Source organism: Hydra vulgaris, chromosome 05 (genome assembly GCF_038396675.1).
Source record: "Hydra vulgaris chromosome 05, alternate assembly HydraT2T_AEP".
In the NCBI taxonomy this organism is placed as follows: domain Eukaryota; kingdom Metazoa; phylum Cnidaria; class Hydrozoa; order Anthoathecata; family Hydridae; genus Hydra; species Hydra vulgaris.
In genome coordinates, this window is record NC_088924.1 from 35910001 (window position 1) to 35931454 (window position 21454).

The following is a 21454-nucleotide window of genomic DNA, read 5'->3' on the forward strand; positions in this document are numbered from 1 at the left end:
TTAAGCAATGTTGAAAAACACGGTTATATAGATATAGGCCTGTAATAAATGAGCTTAATAAAGCTTTTTTGAGTATCTTTTCGTTTTTTCGAATATATTTTTGTAATTTTTATAAGATTTTTTTTAAAGATACTTTATATATAATTTTTCTTTCTTTTTTGAAGATTTTAGTCAGCCTTTTGACATCCAAGGTCTTTGAAGTGATTTGATTGTTATGATTATTATTTTTTTATGGAAACACTACTTCATATTGCTTGCAAACCAAGAAACAAATTACATTGTTAGCATCACTAGATTGCAAAATTAAATTCCAATCAGCATAATTTTTTAAACAGTTTTTAAAATGCTTTAAGGAGTTTTCATTGATCTGTCGCCGAAATATTGTTGATTTTGTGGCAATATTGTTAATTAAAATGTTATTGGTAGCTAAGAATGTAGGAAAATGATTTGATAAATCAGTCTGAATTCTACCTGTGTAAAGAGAAATATTATAAAAATTGTTAGTTATGATTTCATCATGTAGAGTAGAAGATTTTTTTGTAACTCTTGTTGATTTGTTTATTGTTGGAATAAAGTTATTTTCTAGAAGAATATTTATAAATTTCTTAGCATTATTATTAGAAGCATAGTTAATTAGGTTGATGTTAAAATCCTCGACCAAATAAATATGTTTCCTCGAATTTTTAATTTTGTTTAGAAATGTTTTAAGATGAGTTTTAAACTTTTTTTATATTACCAGATGGAGGTCTATAAATACCATTTATAATTATGTTAGTTTTAGTTTTATTTACTAATTCAATGCATAATGATTCACAATCTGTTTCAATAACACAGAGATCGTTACTTAAAATATAATTAAGTGAATTGTGGATAAAAATAGTAACTCCTCCATACTTATGAAATAAAAAAATAAAATAAAAAATAAAAAATTTGTCAATTTTTACTTTCTTGTTCTTTTCACTTTCTATTTTAATAATTTTATTACTTTTTTAGGCTAAAAAATTAAGATAAAACTTTTGGTTAAACCAAATGTCCATTCATACTATTGCTCATGCTTTTGTTCAATGTCGAGTTAAATATGGGTTAGAGTCGTGCAGTTAACTGGGGTAAACTATTTTGAAACCCGTAGGACTGTTTTCAAAATTTCTGAAACTTTTTATCCAGAGAAAAGCCAAAGCCTGAATTTTTGTTCTTCTTTTTTTCTTTTTTATAAGGGACCGTTTAAACACCTTCAGTACAGCTAATGATAATGATTTTGAGTGACCATTTATAAATCAACTTGCGCAACCTAAACATGCATTTAATTATTAGCGTTTTAACTCATAATTAAAAAAAAAAAATTGTTTTAGCATTTTATTTAATGAAAAATTGCTTGACATAATTCATGAACGGTTGTTACTACCAAGGGCGTACGTAGATTTTTAGTTTACCCCATCAAAAAAAAGCGTCATACGCAATATTGTATGTGACGTAACTACGCCCGCTGTGCAAAAAAAAAAGAAAACAAAATAAGGAGGGGGGGGGGTGAGGAGGGAGAGAGAGAGAGAGTAAGCATTCGGTTCTTGACGAAAATATGAAAAAAATAAAATCTATTGCTACATTTAAAAGAACTATAAAAAAACACTTACTAAATTTAAACATTACGTACATTCTTTCATTTTTTTTAAAAAAAATCGAAATAATTTTGTATTTTTAATTTTTTATGTACTTTATTTAATTTTAATATTGTATTGAATATGTATATGCATATGAAGCGAATTAAATTTTTGTTTTTGTTTATTGTCTTTAATATGTATACGAATATGTACAGATTTCTAATTTTTTATTTGTTAATTTATATTTTAATTTTATCTTAAATTTCTTCTTTTTTTAACTTTAAGTTCTTTTTTAACCTTCTAAAATTTCTAACCAAATTTTTATTATTTTTTTAAACTTATTAATTTCACTCTTTTATATAATATTGGAAGATGTAAAATTTAATTGTATTTTTTTTGTATTTCACAAAGGGGCTTGATGATAAGTCATTTTGACTTCTACTTGCCCCAGTCAGCTTGTAATTATATATATTTGTTTAAATTTATAGATATCATTGTAAAATGTGTAAAATGACAAAAATAAAATTAAAAAAAAAAAGCACCAATTTTTGCGATTGCAGAGAGAAACCTATTTCTTAGTTTTATTTGTCTTAATACGAACACGATTTTAAAATAAGTTAAATGGTCATAAGATTGTTTTTAGCATTTTTATTAACAGGGTCCTTAAATATGGTGAACATTATAAACAAATGAGAACATAGCCTGACTTGATTAATTTTGGCCAGTTTTCAGTAAACGCAGAAAAATATAAAAATATATATATATAAAAAAGAAACAAAGTTTAAGCGACTTTTGCTTAAAATTGGTAAAACACTGCTGTAATGTTTTGAATTAACAAAACAATTTCAAATCTTTTCAGAAGATTTTCAACTTGAAAATTTCAAGTCATGCTTTGATGTTAAAATTTAAAAAGCCATATTTTTAATTCCCTGCAAAGTATGATTTACATTAAGAAGTTTTGTAAAATAAATTATTCATTATCTGCAAAGCATAATTTTTTCTATAAACTTTTTCAAAATACTTTTTCTAACAAAAATAAAATGATATTATTAATCTAATATTAGGAGCGTGAAGAACGCCATAATGCCAAAATTATATTTACTTTTTTTACCCCGTCAGTTGCAGCACTTGACGGGGTTTAGATCCCCATCAAGTGCTGAAAGTTGGAGGATCGTTGTCACCGAAACAATTTAGGGGTTAATAAGATTTAAGAAAACGAAGGCAAATCTGGATTGACAGTGATGTTAAAATAAGTAATTCGGTAATGGATTACAAACAAAAGTAAGAAATTGTCTTCCTAACATATTTATATATTTTTTAAGTTTTTAACTTTTAACTTTGAATAATTTTATTCTATTATTTATGTATTAACTTGTTTTCATAATTATTTTAAATTTAAATTTTTAAAATGAAGAATAATTTCTCATTTAACTATGAATATTAGTGATGATAAAAAAACGTAAAAAGCGAGTACTCGTATTAAAAACTTAGAATGTGAGTACTCGTAAAAAAACTAAGAAAGGAGTACAATTCAATTTTTAATTCTACTCAATATCTTTATCAGAACCAAAATACATTTTCCATTTTAAAACTAAACATTTGAAGTATTAGCAATACTTTGACTACACCTTTTTGCATTTAAATTGGACAATTTTCACTTTAATTCGGCCTTTTTATCATTTTAATTTGGCAATTTTCACTTTACAAATTAAAGTGAAAATTGCCAAATTAAATGAAAAAATTTCAAATTAAAGTGAAAACAGTAGTAGTATGTTAAGTTTCAATTTTTACTTTAATTTGGCAATTTTCACTATAATTTGTAAAGTGAAAACTGCTAAATTAAAATGAAAAAATGCCAAATTAAAGTATAAACTGGCCAAATTTAACGCAAAAAGGTGTTTTAAACTGTTTTGCATAAATTTAGCAATAATAAAAAAAAAAGTTTGTCTCGCTGAACCATGATTTAAAGATAGTTTGTCTTGCTAAACCATGATTTTAAAATAATTTCTCTCACAGAAACTTGATTTAAAACCACAATAAAATAAAAAAAAATTAAATTAAATAATTACGTACCAGTTCACAAACTGAGTTTTGACTGCGCTAGTGGTGGTCTAAGTACCTTTGTCCACAAATCAATTAATTATGTTTTATGAAATTAGACCATTTTGTACAAACAATGCTAATTGATTTGCAGACAAAAATACACTGCAGTGTTAATGAAAAAAATGGTGATTTGTTGCATTCAAACGTTTAACAAAACTACCAAAAATATTTTAGAAAAATTCTATTTATAGGCAACCAGCTGGTAATTAAAGGAATTTTCTAACATATCCATTATTTGTTAGCCAAAACTACTATAACACAGAAACATGTTTACTATCGACGACACTCAAGAAACGTTTGATTTGTCTCAAAAGCTTTGACGTGATGAGGAAAAGATTTGTGGTTAAAAAAAAAATGAAAAATTTAACTCGTTTTTCTCAAATTGGGGCCGAACTTGTCAGCAGAGTTTCATAAAGTTTGAATCTTATTTTAAATCGAGTAATACAATTATGCAAAAATTTGAATCTAGCCAAAATAAGGAATGCTTTTAATAGTCTAAACAATAATAAAATTAAGGGTTTCAGCAACGTTAGCATGAATGTAGGTATGTCGGTATGTGATACCATTGAACCGTCATTTTTCATATTTTTTACCTCTTTTTTTGAAAAATTAAAAGTTGCCGCATTCATTTCAAATTTTTAGAATTATTTTCTTCTTACATTGCTTCTCATAATTACTGAAACGTACAACAGAATTCATGATTATTTCAAGATAAACAATATACTGTACTATAAATAAATTGGCTTTAGAAAAAAATAATCCAACTGCAATCTAATGCAGTAATCAAGATAATTAATTATGTAGCAGATGGTTTCAATAATGATTATTTTACATCAGGAGTTTTTATTGATCTGTCGAAAGTAACATTGTTTGCTGTAGATACTTTTAAGAAAAATAGAACTCTATGAAGAAAAAAACAAAAACTTATTTTGGTTTTGAAAGTTACCGGTAAAACAAGACACAATCCTAGTCTAATTTTTAAAATAATGAAATAGTCAAACACAATACGTGTGGTGTTCCCCAAGAATCAATATTAGAACTTATAATATTTCATACAAATGATTTATACTAACCATCAAGTATTTTAAATGTTATATTGTTTGAAGATGACTTTAATCTTTTTCATTCCGACAACAGTTCTAATATATTTAATAAAGAATTATTCAATATGAGTGATTTACAAATAACACACCAGGCTTTACTATTAATGTATGGACTTTCTCCAAATATATTTTGATCTTTCTTTAATAAAACCTCTCACAAATACTTTATTCAATTTTTATTAAATAACTTTTTTTCTTCCTTGAACTAATTTAAAGTTTTTACCAAATGCATTACCGTTATCATTTCTATGGAAATATTTTTCAAAATTTTTTACTAAAAAGAATACTGCTCTAAAGCTCTCTTAATACAAAAAGTCTTTTATTATATAAAAAGAAAATAAATTTATAAATAATACAAACTTTTTAATGTCAATACAAAAAATAAAAAATAAATGAAATAAAAGTTTTTTATTTTTTATTCAAAAATTATTATGCTTTTAATTTTATCGGCAATCTATTGCATTGTATTTTACGTGTAATAAACGTGTAATTACACTTGTTTACAATTTTTTTAATATATATATTTTTTAATTTTTATTACTGGACTTGATTATTAGAAAACGTGTCTTCTTCTTGCTCTTGTTCTTTAAACACAATTTTTCTTTTTGTAAATAAACGGCAAAAAAGCTATTTTTTAAATGTGAAAGAAAACACTCAAAATTGATCAAAACTCTTCAACAAGTTGATTTATTGGATTTATTGATTGGCTTTGCGGGTACTACGTATATATTTTTTCAATTATTACATTTCTAACCAACAATTCAAGCCAGAGGCGATTCTACAAATAAAATGAAGAAGGAGGGGAAGGTAAATCCTTAAAAAGTACCGACTGCTTCCTTAAAAGAAAAAAAAACCTGATACGAAAATTCACCCGACTGAATTGTGTCAAATACCCGACTATATTCGTCAAAAAACCGACTATAATTTAAAGATCGTCTACTTTAGGAGGAGAGGGGGGGGGGGAATTATTATTCTTTTGGTGAACTGATATATCATTGTACGTGTTTAGTTGTCATGTAGACATTATGTTAGCTGCCACGTAGACATGTAATAACTTGACAATGTTTACGTGATAACTAACACGTACAATATTGCCTTAATTCATCAAAATAACAGTAATAAATCAACAAACAATATAAGCTCAGCCACTCTCCCACAATTGCTGTGCATTTTATCCTTAAAACATGACTTGTAATTGTGCTTCTAGCATGTTAAATTTTCTAAAAAAAATTCTTTTTCAAAAATTGGATATCCTTTAAATCTAGATATTTTTTATTAGTTATTTAGAATAAACTTTAAGAGATTAGTTTTATTTTATTTACTTTTTTTATGCCTTTTGATAGTTCATATTTGTAAAAGATTTTAAATGAAATTATTTTTTTACGTTTACTGCTACTAGTATACCGGCTTTTGCATCTATTTAAAACAACCATGGCATCCATTTAAAACAACCATGACACTCACTTAAAACAACCATGACATTCATTTAAAACATTGTGACAATCAATTAAAACAATGGTAATTTTCAATTAAAACATTTAACGCATGCGCAATCTTAACATTCTATATTATTCACACAAAAAAAAGGTTTTATTTATATATTTATTTATTTAAATTTATTTAAATTTATTAATATTATATAATCTTTTATTTTAATTTCATGGAATTTATTTAAAATTTAAATGGATGTCATGTTTGTTTTGAGATGTAAAACCCGGTACATATTTTTTATACACATGCTGTATTGGCAAAACAACCATGTTCAATTAAACATCCATGATGATAATTAAAGCTACCATGATTTCCTATTAAAACATTTGAAGAGTACAGGGGAAAAAAAGGCATAGTCGCATTTAAAAAGTTTTAAGAAAGTATTTATGAATCATTTATAAGTCTTTGTATAAAGTTAGAAAAAAAAATTTTTTAATAAAAGTTCCAAATATTTTATTAAAAATGTAAACTTCAGATAAATTAATCAAGAAGTAATTTTTTATTATTTACTCCTATGCTTTATATGAAAACTTTTGTAAATGATTAATACATACTTTCTCAAAACTTTTTAAATGTGACTCTGCCGTTTTTTCCGGTGTACTCTTCATTTAGCGCATGTGCATATTAAATTTTCATTAAAACATACAGCGAAATTCTGTTTGCCAAAATACGTGAAAATTTCAATCTGAAACTTAATTGCCGCGAAAAACTCAATCTGAATCTTCATGCTGCGAAATTCCGTTTCCTAAAACATGCGAGATCTTGTTGTAAATCTAGTCGTTGACCAAGGAAAAATTCAATCTGAAGCTTCATCGTTAACCGGAGTTAATCGAAACACAATGCAATCAATTTTAAGAAGGTACGATCGAACGAATTCAAAACTTCCTGGTTCCTGGTGGCGCTCGTCACGTTATTTATAATGAAGAGATTAGAAGAAGAATTGAAGAGCTTATAAACGATAATACAACAACAACTATAATTGAAATTAAACATGCTTTAAATGAAAATGTATTGATTACAACTGTCTGGAGATGGGTGACCAATCTTGGATACACATATAAAATTACTCGACCAATTTATGAAAGAAGAAACAACAATTATGTAAAAAATCTTCGAATTGAATATATTAGGTGGTATACTTCAGTCTCGTCTATTCATCGCTATCGAAATATTGTTTTTATTGATGAAAGTTCATTTAATTTACACATGTTTCGCAGTCATTCATGGGCAAGAAGAGGAGTAACACCAAACCCGATCATTCGTCCTAGGCAGCGTGACATTTCGATAATATTGGCCGTCAATGGTTTAAATATTATTCACTGCAAAGCTGTCAGTGTATCAGTCAACACAGTTTTGTTTCAATAATATATTGATGAAGTCGTAAGAGTTTTGGGGACAGAGGAAGAATTTACCCTGGCGATGGATAATGTCAGAATCCATTATAATGTTGAGATGAGGGCTCAGAACATTCAAATAAAATATTTGCCACCATATTCACTATTCTTGAATCCGTGTGAAGAGATTTTTTTTTTTAATCTTAAGAATAACGGGCGAAGAAATACGGCCCCAGCTGGAAGAAATGAACTACTTAAAAGAAGCGTGAGACATGCTTATCTATTCCTAATGTTAACTTACCGAACTATTACACACGCTGCGAAAGCTTTTTCGAAGCGTGTCTTAGGTCAGATGACATACCTCGACAGTAATTGGAATATAAACATTATATTTTAAATAAAATAAAAATTTAAATAAATTTTTTTTTTAAAAAATTTAATTAAAAAAAAAAAAAAATTAAAATTAAACCTTTTTTTTAAGTTATATAGAATGCTGAGATTGTGCACGCGTTAAATGTTTTAATTGAAAATCACGATTGTTTTAAATGGTCATTTAAATGTCATGCGTCATGTTTATTTTAAATGGATGCAAAAACCGGTATATATATATACATATATATATATATATATATATATATATATATATATATATATATATATATATATATATATATATATATATATATAATATATATATATATATATATATATATATATATATATATATATATATATATATATATTTGACACATTTGACACAGTAGACCACTCTATACTCTTAGAAAAAATAAATTATTATGGTGAAACAAACAAAACATTTTCTTGAATAAAAAGCTACCTTACTGACCAAAAACAATATGTGATAAATCCGGATTCTGGTACATTAAATATTCTGTGTGGAGTACCACAAGGTTCAATTCTCAGCCCTCTCCTTTTTTAATATATATTAACGACTTCTGTAATGTATCTGCAAATTTAAATTCAATTATGTATGCTGATGACACTAGTTTGTTTATGTCCAATAGTGATATTAATGAGATATATGGTGAAATGTATATTGAGCTGTTATAAGTAAATAAATGGTTCACAGCTAATAAACTCTCAATAAACGTAGACAAAATTCAATATACATTATTTTATAAAAAAACGCAGAAAGAAAACCTGCCACTTAAATTACCATTTCTTTCTATAAATAGTAAACAAATGATCTTTATATATTTTAACACATGATCTTTATGTATTATCATTTAAAAAATCTCACACCGAAAAAGTTTGAAATAAAATTTAAGATAAATCAAAACTCTGAGATCAAACGAGAGGCTCACATTCACACTACCTCGTAAACTAAATACAAAAATATAGTATAACATTTCGGGGGCCTAAGATATGAAACGGTTTTAAAAATAACCACATCAGTATGGTGAAAACAGTAAATTCATTTAAATTTTATGTAAAAAAAGAAATTTTGAAATCAAATGGCAGGTTTGAAACTTAAGATATACATTATCGTTTTTTTTAATATACACTATCGTTTTTTAACCTAATTTTTTGATATATTCAAAGGAATTTATTCCTCTTATTGTCTTTTTTTTCTGTCTTTATTTTTTATTACGGAGTTATTTTTTTAAAGATTTTAATAGAGTTTTTTTTATATTGTAATTTTTTTTAATTTTATTATTATAACTTTATTTTCTGTGCACTTGTTAAAGTTCACATAGGGGCTCTATGAAAAGATTGTGGTGACTCTGGTAATCCATATCTTCTTTGAGCCCCTGTCTGCTTGTATAAATACATATTTTTTCTTTTTTTTATGGAATAACTTTTTTCTATTATTGATTAAACAGCAAAATATATGAAGAAAAAAAAAAAATGTATATATACATATATATATATATATATATATATATATATATATATATATATATATATATATATATATATATATATATATATATATATATATATATATATATATATATATATATATATATATATATATATATATATATATATATATATATATATATATATATATATATATATATATATATTAATGACATTTAAATTTTTGAGTTTCACAGCATAGTTTTGGTCTATGGCCCCAAGCCAGCTTGGAGCGGCTCTGGATGAAAGTATTTAGGGGTCGTCCATAAATTGCGTTACGCTCTAGGATATGAGGGGGAGGGGTTTGTGACAACTCATACGGAACTTGTACCTAAAATTGCGTGATTTAATTTGTGCACGACCCCTAATAGTTATAATAATACATACTATTGTTAATAAATCAACAAATAAAAATTAAAGATTGCAAAGTTATATCGAATGAAAGGATATAAGTACTTTAAAATTTTTACTGGACTAAATTAACTTTAAGTCGATTAGTAGGAAGTCCTTAGTCGATTAAATTGACTTTTCCTAAGTCGACTAATTTTGACTTTCGACTAGTCGACTTTTAGCCGATTTAGTCGAAGGCGATAACAACACTAACATATATATATATATATATACATACATTTTAGGCTGGTTTTTTATACAATTTAGTTAGTAACGTAAGTGGTGTAAAAATGTTAAACAATTTTGATTTTTTGCACTGTGCATTATTATTAGCATTTAGATATGCAATTTTAGCCAATCTCTTTTTTATATTTTGAATTTAAAAAGTTTTTTGTGTAAAACACACTGTAAACTGTTAACTAATTATAGCAAGGTAGGTTGCAGTGTAGCGAATTTATTTATTTTTTTATGTTATATTGCACCACAGCCTAAAAATGTTTTGAGTATTATATTGCGATGGACAAAATCCTATCTGGTTACATTGCTATATATGTAGCAAAGCATTCTGGATTCTGTAGATCAACACTGGAAAATTGGTTTTGTGGCAGCAAAAATTGATGTTCTTCGCTATTTATGCAAACTGAAGACGGTTTACAAATCATTTAAACAACTACTACTTATCTAACATAAAGTAGCAGTTGTAATGGAAAATAAATGTCATTTGAGGCAGTTGAGCAATGAAAGAAGGTATGCTAGGAAACACCAAACTCTTGGAAATTTCATATTTTAAAATATCCACCATATATGGTGGATGTTATGAAATCTAAAAGTTTTAAAAGCTTAGTGTTTCCTAGCATACCTTCTTTCATTGCTCAATTGCCTCAAATGACATTTATTCTAAACACTGCACTCCATGGAGGAAAAATAGCAATTTAAACTGTGGGAAATTTGCAAATTAAGACTATAAGAGTGATGGTGACCAGTGTGAGTAACAACAGTAACTTGTATTTTCCTAATCACCAAGAAGTTTATTGTTTGATTAAAGATTTTGGGTTGAGTAAAAACAAATCTGATTTCTCGTTGTTATGTCTAAGGCTGAGAAACTTTTTACATCCTGCTTGTAATTTAACTCTAGCAGGCAAGTAGCCTATACAAAGATCTACGCTATGCATGAGTGTCTGTGTCACTGTATAAAAGCTGTTGCACTTTTCTGATATAATTACAAGTTACTTGCCAGTCCGACTGTAGTACACCTTCATTTTTGTAGCACACTTTGTGCATAAGGAAAACTATGTAAAGACTTCTAAGATGTGCGTGAAGCTTTTAAGATGCTTGGTTTTCTGTTGGTTTTCTAAGGTGGATACACCAAACATCCGTGTTTATTGTGTTGTTGAGACAGCATAAATGACTCGGCATTCATCAGGATACTGAACATTGGACAAAATTTACAGCCTGGAATAAAGAATACTTTGTTTCATCCACATTCGGTGAGAGTTTATTTGTCTTAAACCTGTCATTGACTCTTCTTACTTCAAAGTTCACGTTAGTAAATATTATTGGATTTTTCTCTACTGATGCATTTTTAAAATCATTTAAATAAATTAAAAGCAAGAGAGAATCAAGAACTGACCAAAACAAAATAAATGACAAGCACTTCCAATTGATGTATGGCCAAAATACTCGCACATTTATGGGGCATCCTTGCTTGACAACAAGTGGGAGTGCTACCTTCTAGCACAAATATTTGATCAAGGTTGTCTGTAATTATATGAATCTAATATGCTTTAGTTCTTCTTTACTATGCGTCATATTATTTTTTACTACTTAACAAAAGCTTTTATGATTTTTTTATGACATTGGTTGTAATACAATGTGTTTTAAAGAATGATATTTTTGAAATGACAACTCATTTTTATCACATAACTTATCTTGTTTTATACAATCTAATAAAAATAAATTAAAAATTAAATATAAAAATAAATAACAACAATTAAATGATGAAATAGGTGATATAATAAAAAGAGAATATAAATAAAAAGTAATAAAAAAAAGATAAAGAGTTGTAGTTTGGTTGATTTTAGACAGATTGTAATTTCAAATAGATTTTTCATAGCTAGGACAATTTATCTTATGCATAAAGTTCAAAAATGGTTTACTTCTAATTGTTAGTTATATGGGTAAACATTATATAACTTTGTTGTCGTTTTTTTAAGGTTGGAAAGTTTTCAGCTTACAGTTTTATTAAATATTAATTAAATGTTTAAGCTAAATATAACTCTCGTCGCACCCAACATTGATTTATAAAGTGGGTTGTTTTATTTGTTTATTATGTATTGTTGACATAATTTTGTTTATTTAGGTGAATTTCTCCCAGTAAAAATCTTTTTGTATGCTTCGTTGGTAGTCCACTTGATCAGCATTTTTGTATCTATATATGTCATTTGCAAAAATGATATAAACAAGACCGAAAAATGGCTTGCTGTTCTGCAAACTGCAATATGTAAGTTATATGGTTTACTGGTAACATTTTTTTTAAGAAATCAGTTTTATGGTTCTATTTTTTTTTTAATAGTAATTTTGGCTCTTGTTGGTTTATCAATCTATGCAACTCAATATGACAGCAACTATTATTCGTTAAAGTGGAGTTACGCATTTGCTTGGGGTGGTATTATGTGCATGTTTGCAGCGCTTGTTGTAACAATAATAAATATTGACATCAAAAGAAAATGATATTAAAATATAATATCAATAGTGTGTTAATTCAAGTTCTCATCGAAGTTAACGCAAATAGACAAAAACAGGTATAAAAGCTAATCAAATAAAAACACGTGTTTACTGATTAGATAATTAGCGCAACATTATGTAAGTAAATGAAAGCTAAAAAATAAGTTAAACGAAGCACTTCTTCCTAAAAAACTTTCTATTTAAAAGAATTTGAGATAATTACAAAATGGAAGGGGTTTATTTAAGCAATTGAATTCAAACATATGTATAGTTTATGATTAGAATGTATAGTATATTATAAAATCTATATGTAATATATTACATTAACATAATAGTTTTTTTTTATTTTGGTTAATAGTCCAAGAAGAAATAACGGTTTTGTCACAAAGCACAGCAGAAGAGCTATAACTGCATAGTTTACTCTGTGTTACAAATAAGGTATAAATGGCTAGAGCAGCCATCAAACCTTGAAGCTCTTGATTCTGAAGCAAGCATTTTAACTACTTTACTAAGACTGCATTTTCATAGTTATCTTTTTTATTGTTATACATTTCAAAAATGCTTTCATTGATATTGAATGTTCGATTTATATTTTTAAGAAATGCTTTAACTTCAAAATATATTTAGTATCGAGAATGGAAATAGTCTTTTTTTTAACTTGAAAATCCTACTGATAAGATTTGGTTAATAATTTTTTTCTAATTATATATTGTAGTTTTACCTTTTTTTAAAGTTTTTATAAACTAGTCGCAGTAAGTTGTAGAAAGTTGTCATAATATATTGTTCTAATAAGTTGTAATTTGTTGTAGTAAATTGTACAGGGGTGCGCGAAACATCGAGACAAATTGAAATAAATTAAACTGAATATAGAGAAGGAGTAATAACTAAAATAAACTGAACACAGAGGAGTATTAAAAAACTATTTTTGTCAAAAATAACATATTTTTGTCAAGTTTAGCCCATATCTTGGTCATATCAATTCTTCTTTTAGGAAGAATTGATTAAGATATGGGCTAAATTTTGTAAATAAATTTTCTTTTTACATTTTGATAAATTTTCTTTGACTTTATATCCTCCATCACTTACCAAATGCAAAAATCATTGGATTAAGGTTAGGTGATAAAAATGGCTACATATCTGGAGTCTAAACATGAGGAATTTCATCTTAGAATAACGTGACGGTTTTCTTGGCTTGAGCAGAATCCTATTGAAAAGCCAATTGTTTTTGCTTGAACTTTTTCTTGGACCAGGTAAGCAAATGCTTACTAAAAATGCAATAAAACTTCTGAGTTAATTTTTATCTATCTGGAACGAAAACTAAAGGAGTTATAGATAAGTCAGTGCAGATCCTGGATCAAACCAGATCAGCCTTTGCATCGATTGTCTTGAAGTTCTGGACTGAGCCGGTGCTGAATTTTTAGCAGCAAACAGGCATCAAAATCAATATACTGAATCTAATAAACAATGATTATGAACATAAACAAAATTGATTCAAATATTGTTATCCCAATTTTTAAAAAGATAAACCTCTTTTAAAACATTTATTAGCTTGGTGACTTTACATGTATAGTTTAAATTTCTATAAAATAGTGAATCACTTTTCATTAAAAAATTTGTTCGAAGATTTTGTTTGATAAATTAAAGTAGTTAAAATGATTTATACTAAAGTCGTGGAAAGTGTTAATCATGGAAAATTAAGATAATTTAAAGATGAGGAAGCTGCTGCTGTATCTCAAAAATAGAAACAAAATATATTCGTTTCTCCACAGGAAGCAAAAAATTTCTAAACTTTGATTTTTATCTATATCTAAGCTAATTTTATCATTTTATGCTGTTTACAAAAAGTATGACATATGCAAATAATTCAGTGCAAACAATTGAATCAGACGAAGAACAATTTACCGATTGGCTAAACGTATTATCTGCCATCTAACTAACGGTAAGGCAAGCGAAAGAACACTTGACTCATTATCAAGAGGCTTGAGGTTAAATCCGTTCTACGGCTCTAGAAGAATTAGGGGAAAGTTGGGTAGCCCCGGACGGCGAGTAACTACGGGCACTAGATGTACAGCCTAAACTAAAGAAGCTAAAGACTAGCGAATATTAATTAAGATTCGGATTACCAAGTTTACTGAAAGGCGAAGTTGACTTCGTTATAGACTTCGGTGACAAAGTTAAAATAGAAATTCGGCATTCAGTTAAATTCGGTAACAATTACAAGATTTCATTTAACATTCAGTTAAAATCGAAAGCTATTAACTTTTTTTTTAATTTATAAAAGAAAATAATTATAAAACACGGAGAAACAGATTAATATAGTTTTTCAACTTTGTTCATCAAGGTTAAAAAGTGTTTTGGAGTAAAAGAGTTGAGAGAGGATTGTAACCAAATAGTTTCTTCGACTAAAGTGTTCCACTTAACCAAGTAGCTTCTTCGACTAAAGTGTTCCACTCGGCCTTAGGATCACGAATTCAGTAAATAAAAAAAAATATTAAAAAAAAGAAAAACATATAAGAAATATATGTTGTTATACAGAGTCGATATTCGAAAATTTTTTTTAGGCGCAAAGTCTATTCATTACTTATAAAATCTTATTTATCGTTTTCAAAAAACCGAAAGGTAAAAAACAGGTAAATATTTAACCTAATATTTTTAACGATCTTTTTCCTTTATAAAGTTGAAATTTGAAATTTTTAAATGAACGTTGTTAATGTTCTTTCGTTGATGTTCGTTCAAAAGCATTAACAGTTGTAAAGATTTCATTGCTTAAATTCTCATTATTACTGAATTTTCAGATTTTTTATTTCGACTCAAATTGTTTTTTATATGCGTATATACTTTTAATAAATTAAAAATTACTTTGCTTCACTTGTTCTTCGTCATGTTTTGAATTATGGTTAATTACAAGCTAGAAAATAATAATTTTAGTTTATAAAAAATGGTTACACAGCAAACGTGGCGCAGTGGTTAGAGCGTTTGCTTTAGAAGTAAGAGACCTAGGATTCAAAGCAAGCTCTGAGCATCTTTCGCATCATCGGTAAGGAAGGAAGTTTGAACTTCGTAGTTAAATCCTTTTCTGTTGTACTCCTTGACAAAACCGTTAGGTCTTCTTGGGGCACCTAAAACTTAAAAAAAAATTTATACAACTTATAAAAGTTCTTAAGAAACTTCTCTTTCAATTAAATGTGTTTTTAAAATCCAAATTCGACTTTCAGTTAAGCTCCGTTTAGAAGCCCAAATTCGTCTTTCAATTAAATTTGTGCTACATATACGGCATATGTTCTGAATTCGTCTTTTATTTAAATTCGAGTCTTAAAAAGTCGACTTCGCCGGTCCTTAGAAGAAGCAATGTGGTTTTAAATAATACAAAAACATTATTTGAGTGAAATTATGGCATTTACATAATATCTATCATAGTATGCCGAAGCCATTGGGTGGCAATGCAAGATGTTGTTTGCCAACACCAGAAGAGTGATGTATCATCAAATTTGATTTACATATTGTTATATCTAATTTTTATGTAAACTAATAACTTTTATTGATTAAAAATACATTTTTATTTACAATATTTATTTAAAAAAAAATATGTTTAGCATTTTAATTCACTGGTTTTTAAACTCGTATTTGTTAATGAGGTATGATCGGGAGGTATCGGACACATATTTAGAGAGTGTTTTCGGACACATGTATGGAGGGTGTATCGGACACATGTTTGGAGGGTGTTTCCGGACAGCTTAATTCATTTACATATTAAAAATGAACTATTTTGATTCATCGCATTTTTTTCTCATTAAAAGTTTTATAACAGCCAATTTTCGTAATTTTTGAAAAAACAAATATTTTTATTCCACAAAAAATAGATTGGTAAAATGTTTTTCAGCAAACTGTTAGGTTCCAACAAAAACCGGGAAGTAATGTGTACAACTTGGTGCATAAGTCAAAAGTTAAAAGTGCACAAATATTTTGTGATAATTTTTACCAATAAGATATTTTTAAAACTTTAACCTTACTGATAATTAATGATGCAATATTTAAATGGAAGTTTTTCGGACTACAATCAAGACCGAACCATACCAAGTTCTTACTAAAACACAATAAAACTTCATTCTATATTGTTATAAATTTATCTTGTAGAATTTTACTAAAAAGTAATTTTACATTAATACATATAGTTATTTCCAACCTTAACATAATACATAATTTCATCAAATATCATTGCATGATGATATGGAAGCAAAACCTTATACCTATAAGTTAATAAAACCTTAAGAACATTCTTAAACATAACTACGCTTCTTCTTTCTTATTGTAAGATTCCTTCGATTTATTGATTGATGTATTTTTCACATTTCTTACCCCTTAGAAATTAAGACATAGCTTTAAAGTTCGTGGATTCAGGCTTAAAACTTAGAGGATTCAGCTTAAAACTTCGTGGATTCAGGCTGGCATGGAATCTTTTGTTCCCTCTCGACGATTCCAGGTCATGTCCCACTCTCCTCCATGGTTTTCCTCACACTGTGCTGCTGCTATAACCAATCGAAACCGTTACTTCCGTATCTATCAGCAAAACAATTCTCCAGAATATAGACGTCTGTTTATTACTGCTAGAAACAATTGTAAAAAGGTTTTGTCTAATGTCAAAGCCTGCTATTCTCTGGTCATGAAATCTCGTATCTCATCTCAAAAATTAGGCTCTCGTGACTTCTGGAGAATCTTTAATAGTATTAATAATAAGGGCAAATCTTTAATTCCACCTCTCTTGTATGATTCAGACTTTGTCATCTCACTTAAAGACAAAGCTGAATTGTTTGCTAAAAACGTTTCATCAATATCATCTCTTGATTCCACTAGTTGCATTCTACCTGATATTGCCAACAAACAGGTTGATCAATTGCTTGACATTCATATCACTCCAGCATCTGTATCTAAAGTGATTTCCTGCTTAGACTCTTCTACAGCTTGTGGCCCGGACAACATACCTGTTATTGTCTTGCCGAAGTGTTCTCCGGAGCTGTCACCAATACTCTCAAAACCATTCAACAAGTGCTTATCAGAGTATTGTTTTCTAGCCTGCTGGAAAGCGACATCTGTTATCTCTATTTTCAAAAATTCTGGAGAGCGATCTGATTCGTTTAACTACCGTCCCATAAGTCTTCTTCCTATCATAAGCAAGGTTTTTGAATCTTTAATTAACAAACACTTAATTTCTCATCTTGAATCTAGTAACTTACTTTTTGACCATCAATATGGATTTCGATCTTCTAGTTCTACAGCTGATTTGCTAACAGTAATAACAGATAGGTTTTATTGTGCATTAGATAAAGGTAGAGAGGTTAAGGCCATTGCTCTTAATATTTCAAAAGCTTTTGATAAAGTTTGGCATGCTGGTCTTCTCCATAAGCTTTCTTCTTATGGTGTATCTGGCAACATCTTTAAGATTATTGAATCCTTCCTTTCCAATCGTAATATAAAAGTTGTCCTTGATGGACAGCACTCTTCTTCTTATTTTGTAACTTCAAGGGTTCCTCAAGGTTCTATCCTTGGCCCTATACTCTTCTTAATTTACATTAACGATCTTCCAGATCTAAAATCACATCTAGATCCAGATCTAAGATCACATTTAAGGTGGCATTGTTTGCTGATGATACTACCATTTATTCTTGTCGTGATAAGAAGCCAACACTCTCTGATTGCTTGGAGGGGGCATTTGAGCTTGAAAAAGATCTCACTTCTGCTACAGCATGGGGCTCACAGTGGTTGGTGAACTTCAATACAGATAAGACTCAATTTTTTTCAGCCAATTTTTATTGCAATAGTTTAGATCTTCCTATATTTATGAACGGTGATGTACTTGATGAGTCATCTACTCTTCATCTTCTAGGATTAACTCTTACTTCCAACCTTTTTTGGAAACCATATATCAAATCAGTTGCAAAATTAGCATCTGCTAAGGTTGCATCTCTTTATCGAGCTCGACACTTTCTTACTTCGGATTTTATTCTCTATCTCTATAAATCTCAAATCCTTCCATGTATGGAATACTGTTGCCATATCTTGGACAGATCTTCTAATAATGCTCTTTCTCTTTTAGAAAAGATGCAAAAATGGATTGTAACCATAGTTGGACTTGCACTTGCAGGCAACCTCCAACAATTATCACATCGTTGTAATGTTGCTTTTCTTTCTCTTTTCTACAAATAATATAATGGGCACTGCTCTAAAGAACTAGCGTCTCTTGTGCCATCAACTAAAATTCATTCTTGTGTTACTCGTCATTCAATTAAGTCTTATCCTTTTTCTGTGACTGTTCCTAAATGCTCCAAAAACGCTTATTCGTCTAGTTTTTTCCCTCGAACATCAGCTCCTTGGAATTCGCTTCCTTCATCATGCTTTCCTGATTCATACAACTTGCAATCCTTTAAGTCGTCTGTCAATCGTTATCTTGTTCTACAATCTTCATCTTTTCTTTTTCAGTAACTTCCAACTTTAATTAGTGGCTGCTTGCAGCCTTGTTGGAAGCAAAGATATTTAAAAAGAAAAAAAAAAAAAGTTGCAATAAACTTTAAAAATTACAATAAACTTTAAAACTACAATAACCACAACTGAGGTACAGTTATTAATAACCACAACTGAGGTACAACTTTATCTATAACTCAATTCTCTAAAAGGTGGAGATACAAGATAATTCTAATGTCACCACATGGTAAGCAAGAAAATAAAAACAAAAAAATATTGCAATAAATAAAGAAGTTCACAATAAGGTTAGAAGTGAATTAGGTTTCTTAATTGATGTACCCAATAAACAAACTGGTAATGCAAACGATGGAAACTTAGCTCTTAAACTTTACAGAAATGCGACAAAATTAGCTGAAATATTAGAAATCCACCTGGAGTTAATTAAGCGCTTAGAAAATATTCTAGATTATATAAAGTCATATCATAAAATCAATATGGATAAATTTAAAATCTACGCAAAAGAGACGCAGGATCTATAAATTGAACATAATTGATGTATCCCTTGTCTGTTACCCTTTACAAAGTTATTACATGGAAAAGAAAGGATGCGTGGCCGACGACATGGGTTTCTAAGTGGAGAGGTACAATCGTCAATTTTTAAAAAATGTCATCTATATCTAGAATTTATTTTGAAGAAAAAAAGGTCCTTTAGAAAAAAAGAAGGGGGGGGAGCACGTGCCTTGTTTACATCCCCCACCCCACCCCCCACCCCCCATCGTGTTGTCGGCCCTTGTATGAAAATATGCATTCTTACAATCGCTCATTATGCCAAGGAGGTCCAAAAGGCTCTAAAGAAACACAACAGGCAGTTTAAGAAAAAATTAACGAGAAAAATATCACAAACAGATATAAATACTGATTTATTGAACAAACTGATCACTACTTTTGAATTGTTCCGTTTGTTAGAAAATGAACAAATTGAAAGAGTATCGGTTCTAATGACACATCTGATGACTTATTTGATGAATATTACATTTTGCATTTTACTGAACGGTATAAACATTTTCTAATTATTTTAACGGTGCATACAAAGTGGCTTCTTCTCAAAAAAACTCCATTCTGTCTCAGAATGGAGTTTTTTTACCCAGATGTTGATCCAGTTTCTTTCTTAGATGGATATGGCGATAAACGAGTTTGCTGTTAAATTTTTGACAGAACCACTTTTTAAATTCTTGAAATCTTCCTTTCTTTGCTGTTACTTTACCATGCCTTTTTTTAAATCCAATTATTAGAAAACTACACATAAATATAGTTTTTGTACTTTGTCTATATTTTACAGAATAGATATTAAATCTACATTAACACTAGATTGAAAAACAACAAAATTTTTTTAAGGATAATTTAGTTGTGAGCCCAAAAAAATGTATGTGCATTTCATTTGTATGTATTTAGTGATAGGGCTAATTTATGCCTTCTTCTTGCTCAAGCCAATTGTATAATTTTTATACCAGCAACAGGACATTTAATAACATCAATTTATAGGTAAAAGTATAATAGGATTGCATAAATATTTAAATTAGTTTATAAATGTTTTTATACTTAAATAATCGTGGATTAAAAAACATTTTTTATAATTTTTTGGTATCATATCAATAAAAGATAATTGAGAGGTTGTTTCAATATTTTTTCTTATAATCTTTTTATATAAGTTGATGTAATGAGAAAATAAAAAAAAATTAAACTTTTGTAAAGAAAAAACTAGTCCCCATTTTTTTTTTGTCCCTATTTTTAAAAAGTAAAAAGAAAAGTAACTTTGAATTTATTTTTTTATCAATGTTACTGTTGATTTTTAAAAGAAGCAATACATTCCAATTAAGCGATAAACGTATTCCAATATAAATAAGATTATTTATATTAATGCTATAAGCATTAATATAAATAAAATTATTTATATTAATGCTTATAGAAGGTTTAATTTTTGTACTTTTCTTTACTTTAAAGATTATTTTTACAATAGTTTGTTTTAATTTCATGTCAAGTTGGATAAAAACATTTTAGACTAATAAAAAAAAAAATGTTGGCGGGAAAAAAAAAAAGCTCAATCAAACCTTGTCAGAAAATGACGCTGAAAATTTTAAAAAGTTAAAACCTACAAAATGCTAAAATATTTTTTTCTGAAATTTTTTAAAATTTATCCTGGCTCAAATTTACTTTTATATAAATAGGTAATTTCTAAACTAATGTGGAAGCTAAACTTCAAAAACTGATAAAATAAGAACCACTTACATTGTCTGAACCTGTAAAATTTAATTGAAATACCATCTTAAATTAACTCTCCAACAAAATAAATTTAAAAAAACAATTAAAATAAATA

At 28.1% G+C, this 21454-nt stretch overlaps 1 protein-coding gene across 1 annotated transcript in view; it reads left to right on the plus strand.

The window, feature by feature from the left end:
* LOC100211234 (uncharacterized) overlaps positions 1–12956 on the plus strand; it is a 15134-nt gene extending 2178 nt beyond the window's left edge. The window contains exons 2-3 of the mRNA XM_065798040.1: positions 12260–12400; positions 12473–12956. Of these exons, the coding sequence (XP_065654112.1) occupies positions 12260–12400; positions 12473–12630 (299 nt within the window). The 3' untranslated portion in view covers positions 12631–12956. The remainder of the gene's footprint in view (positions 1–12259; positions 12401–12472) is intronic.
* The last annotated feature ends 8498 nt before the right edge of the window (positions 12957–21454 follow it).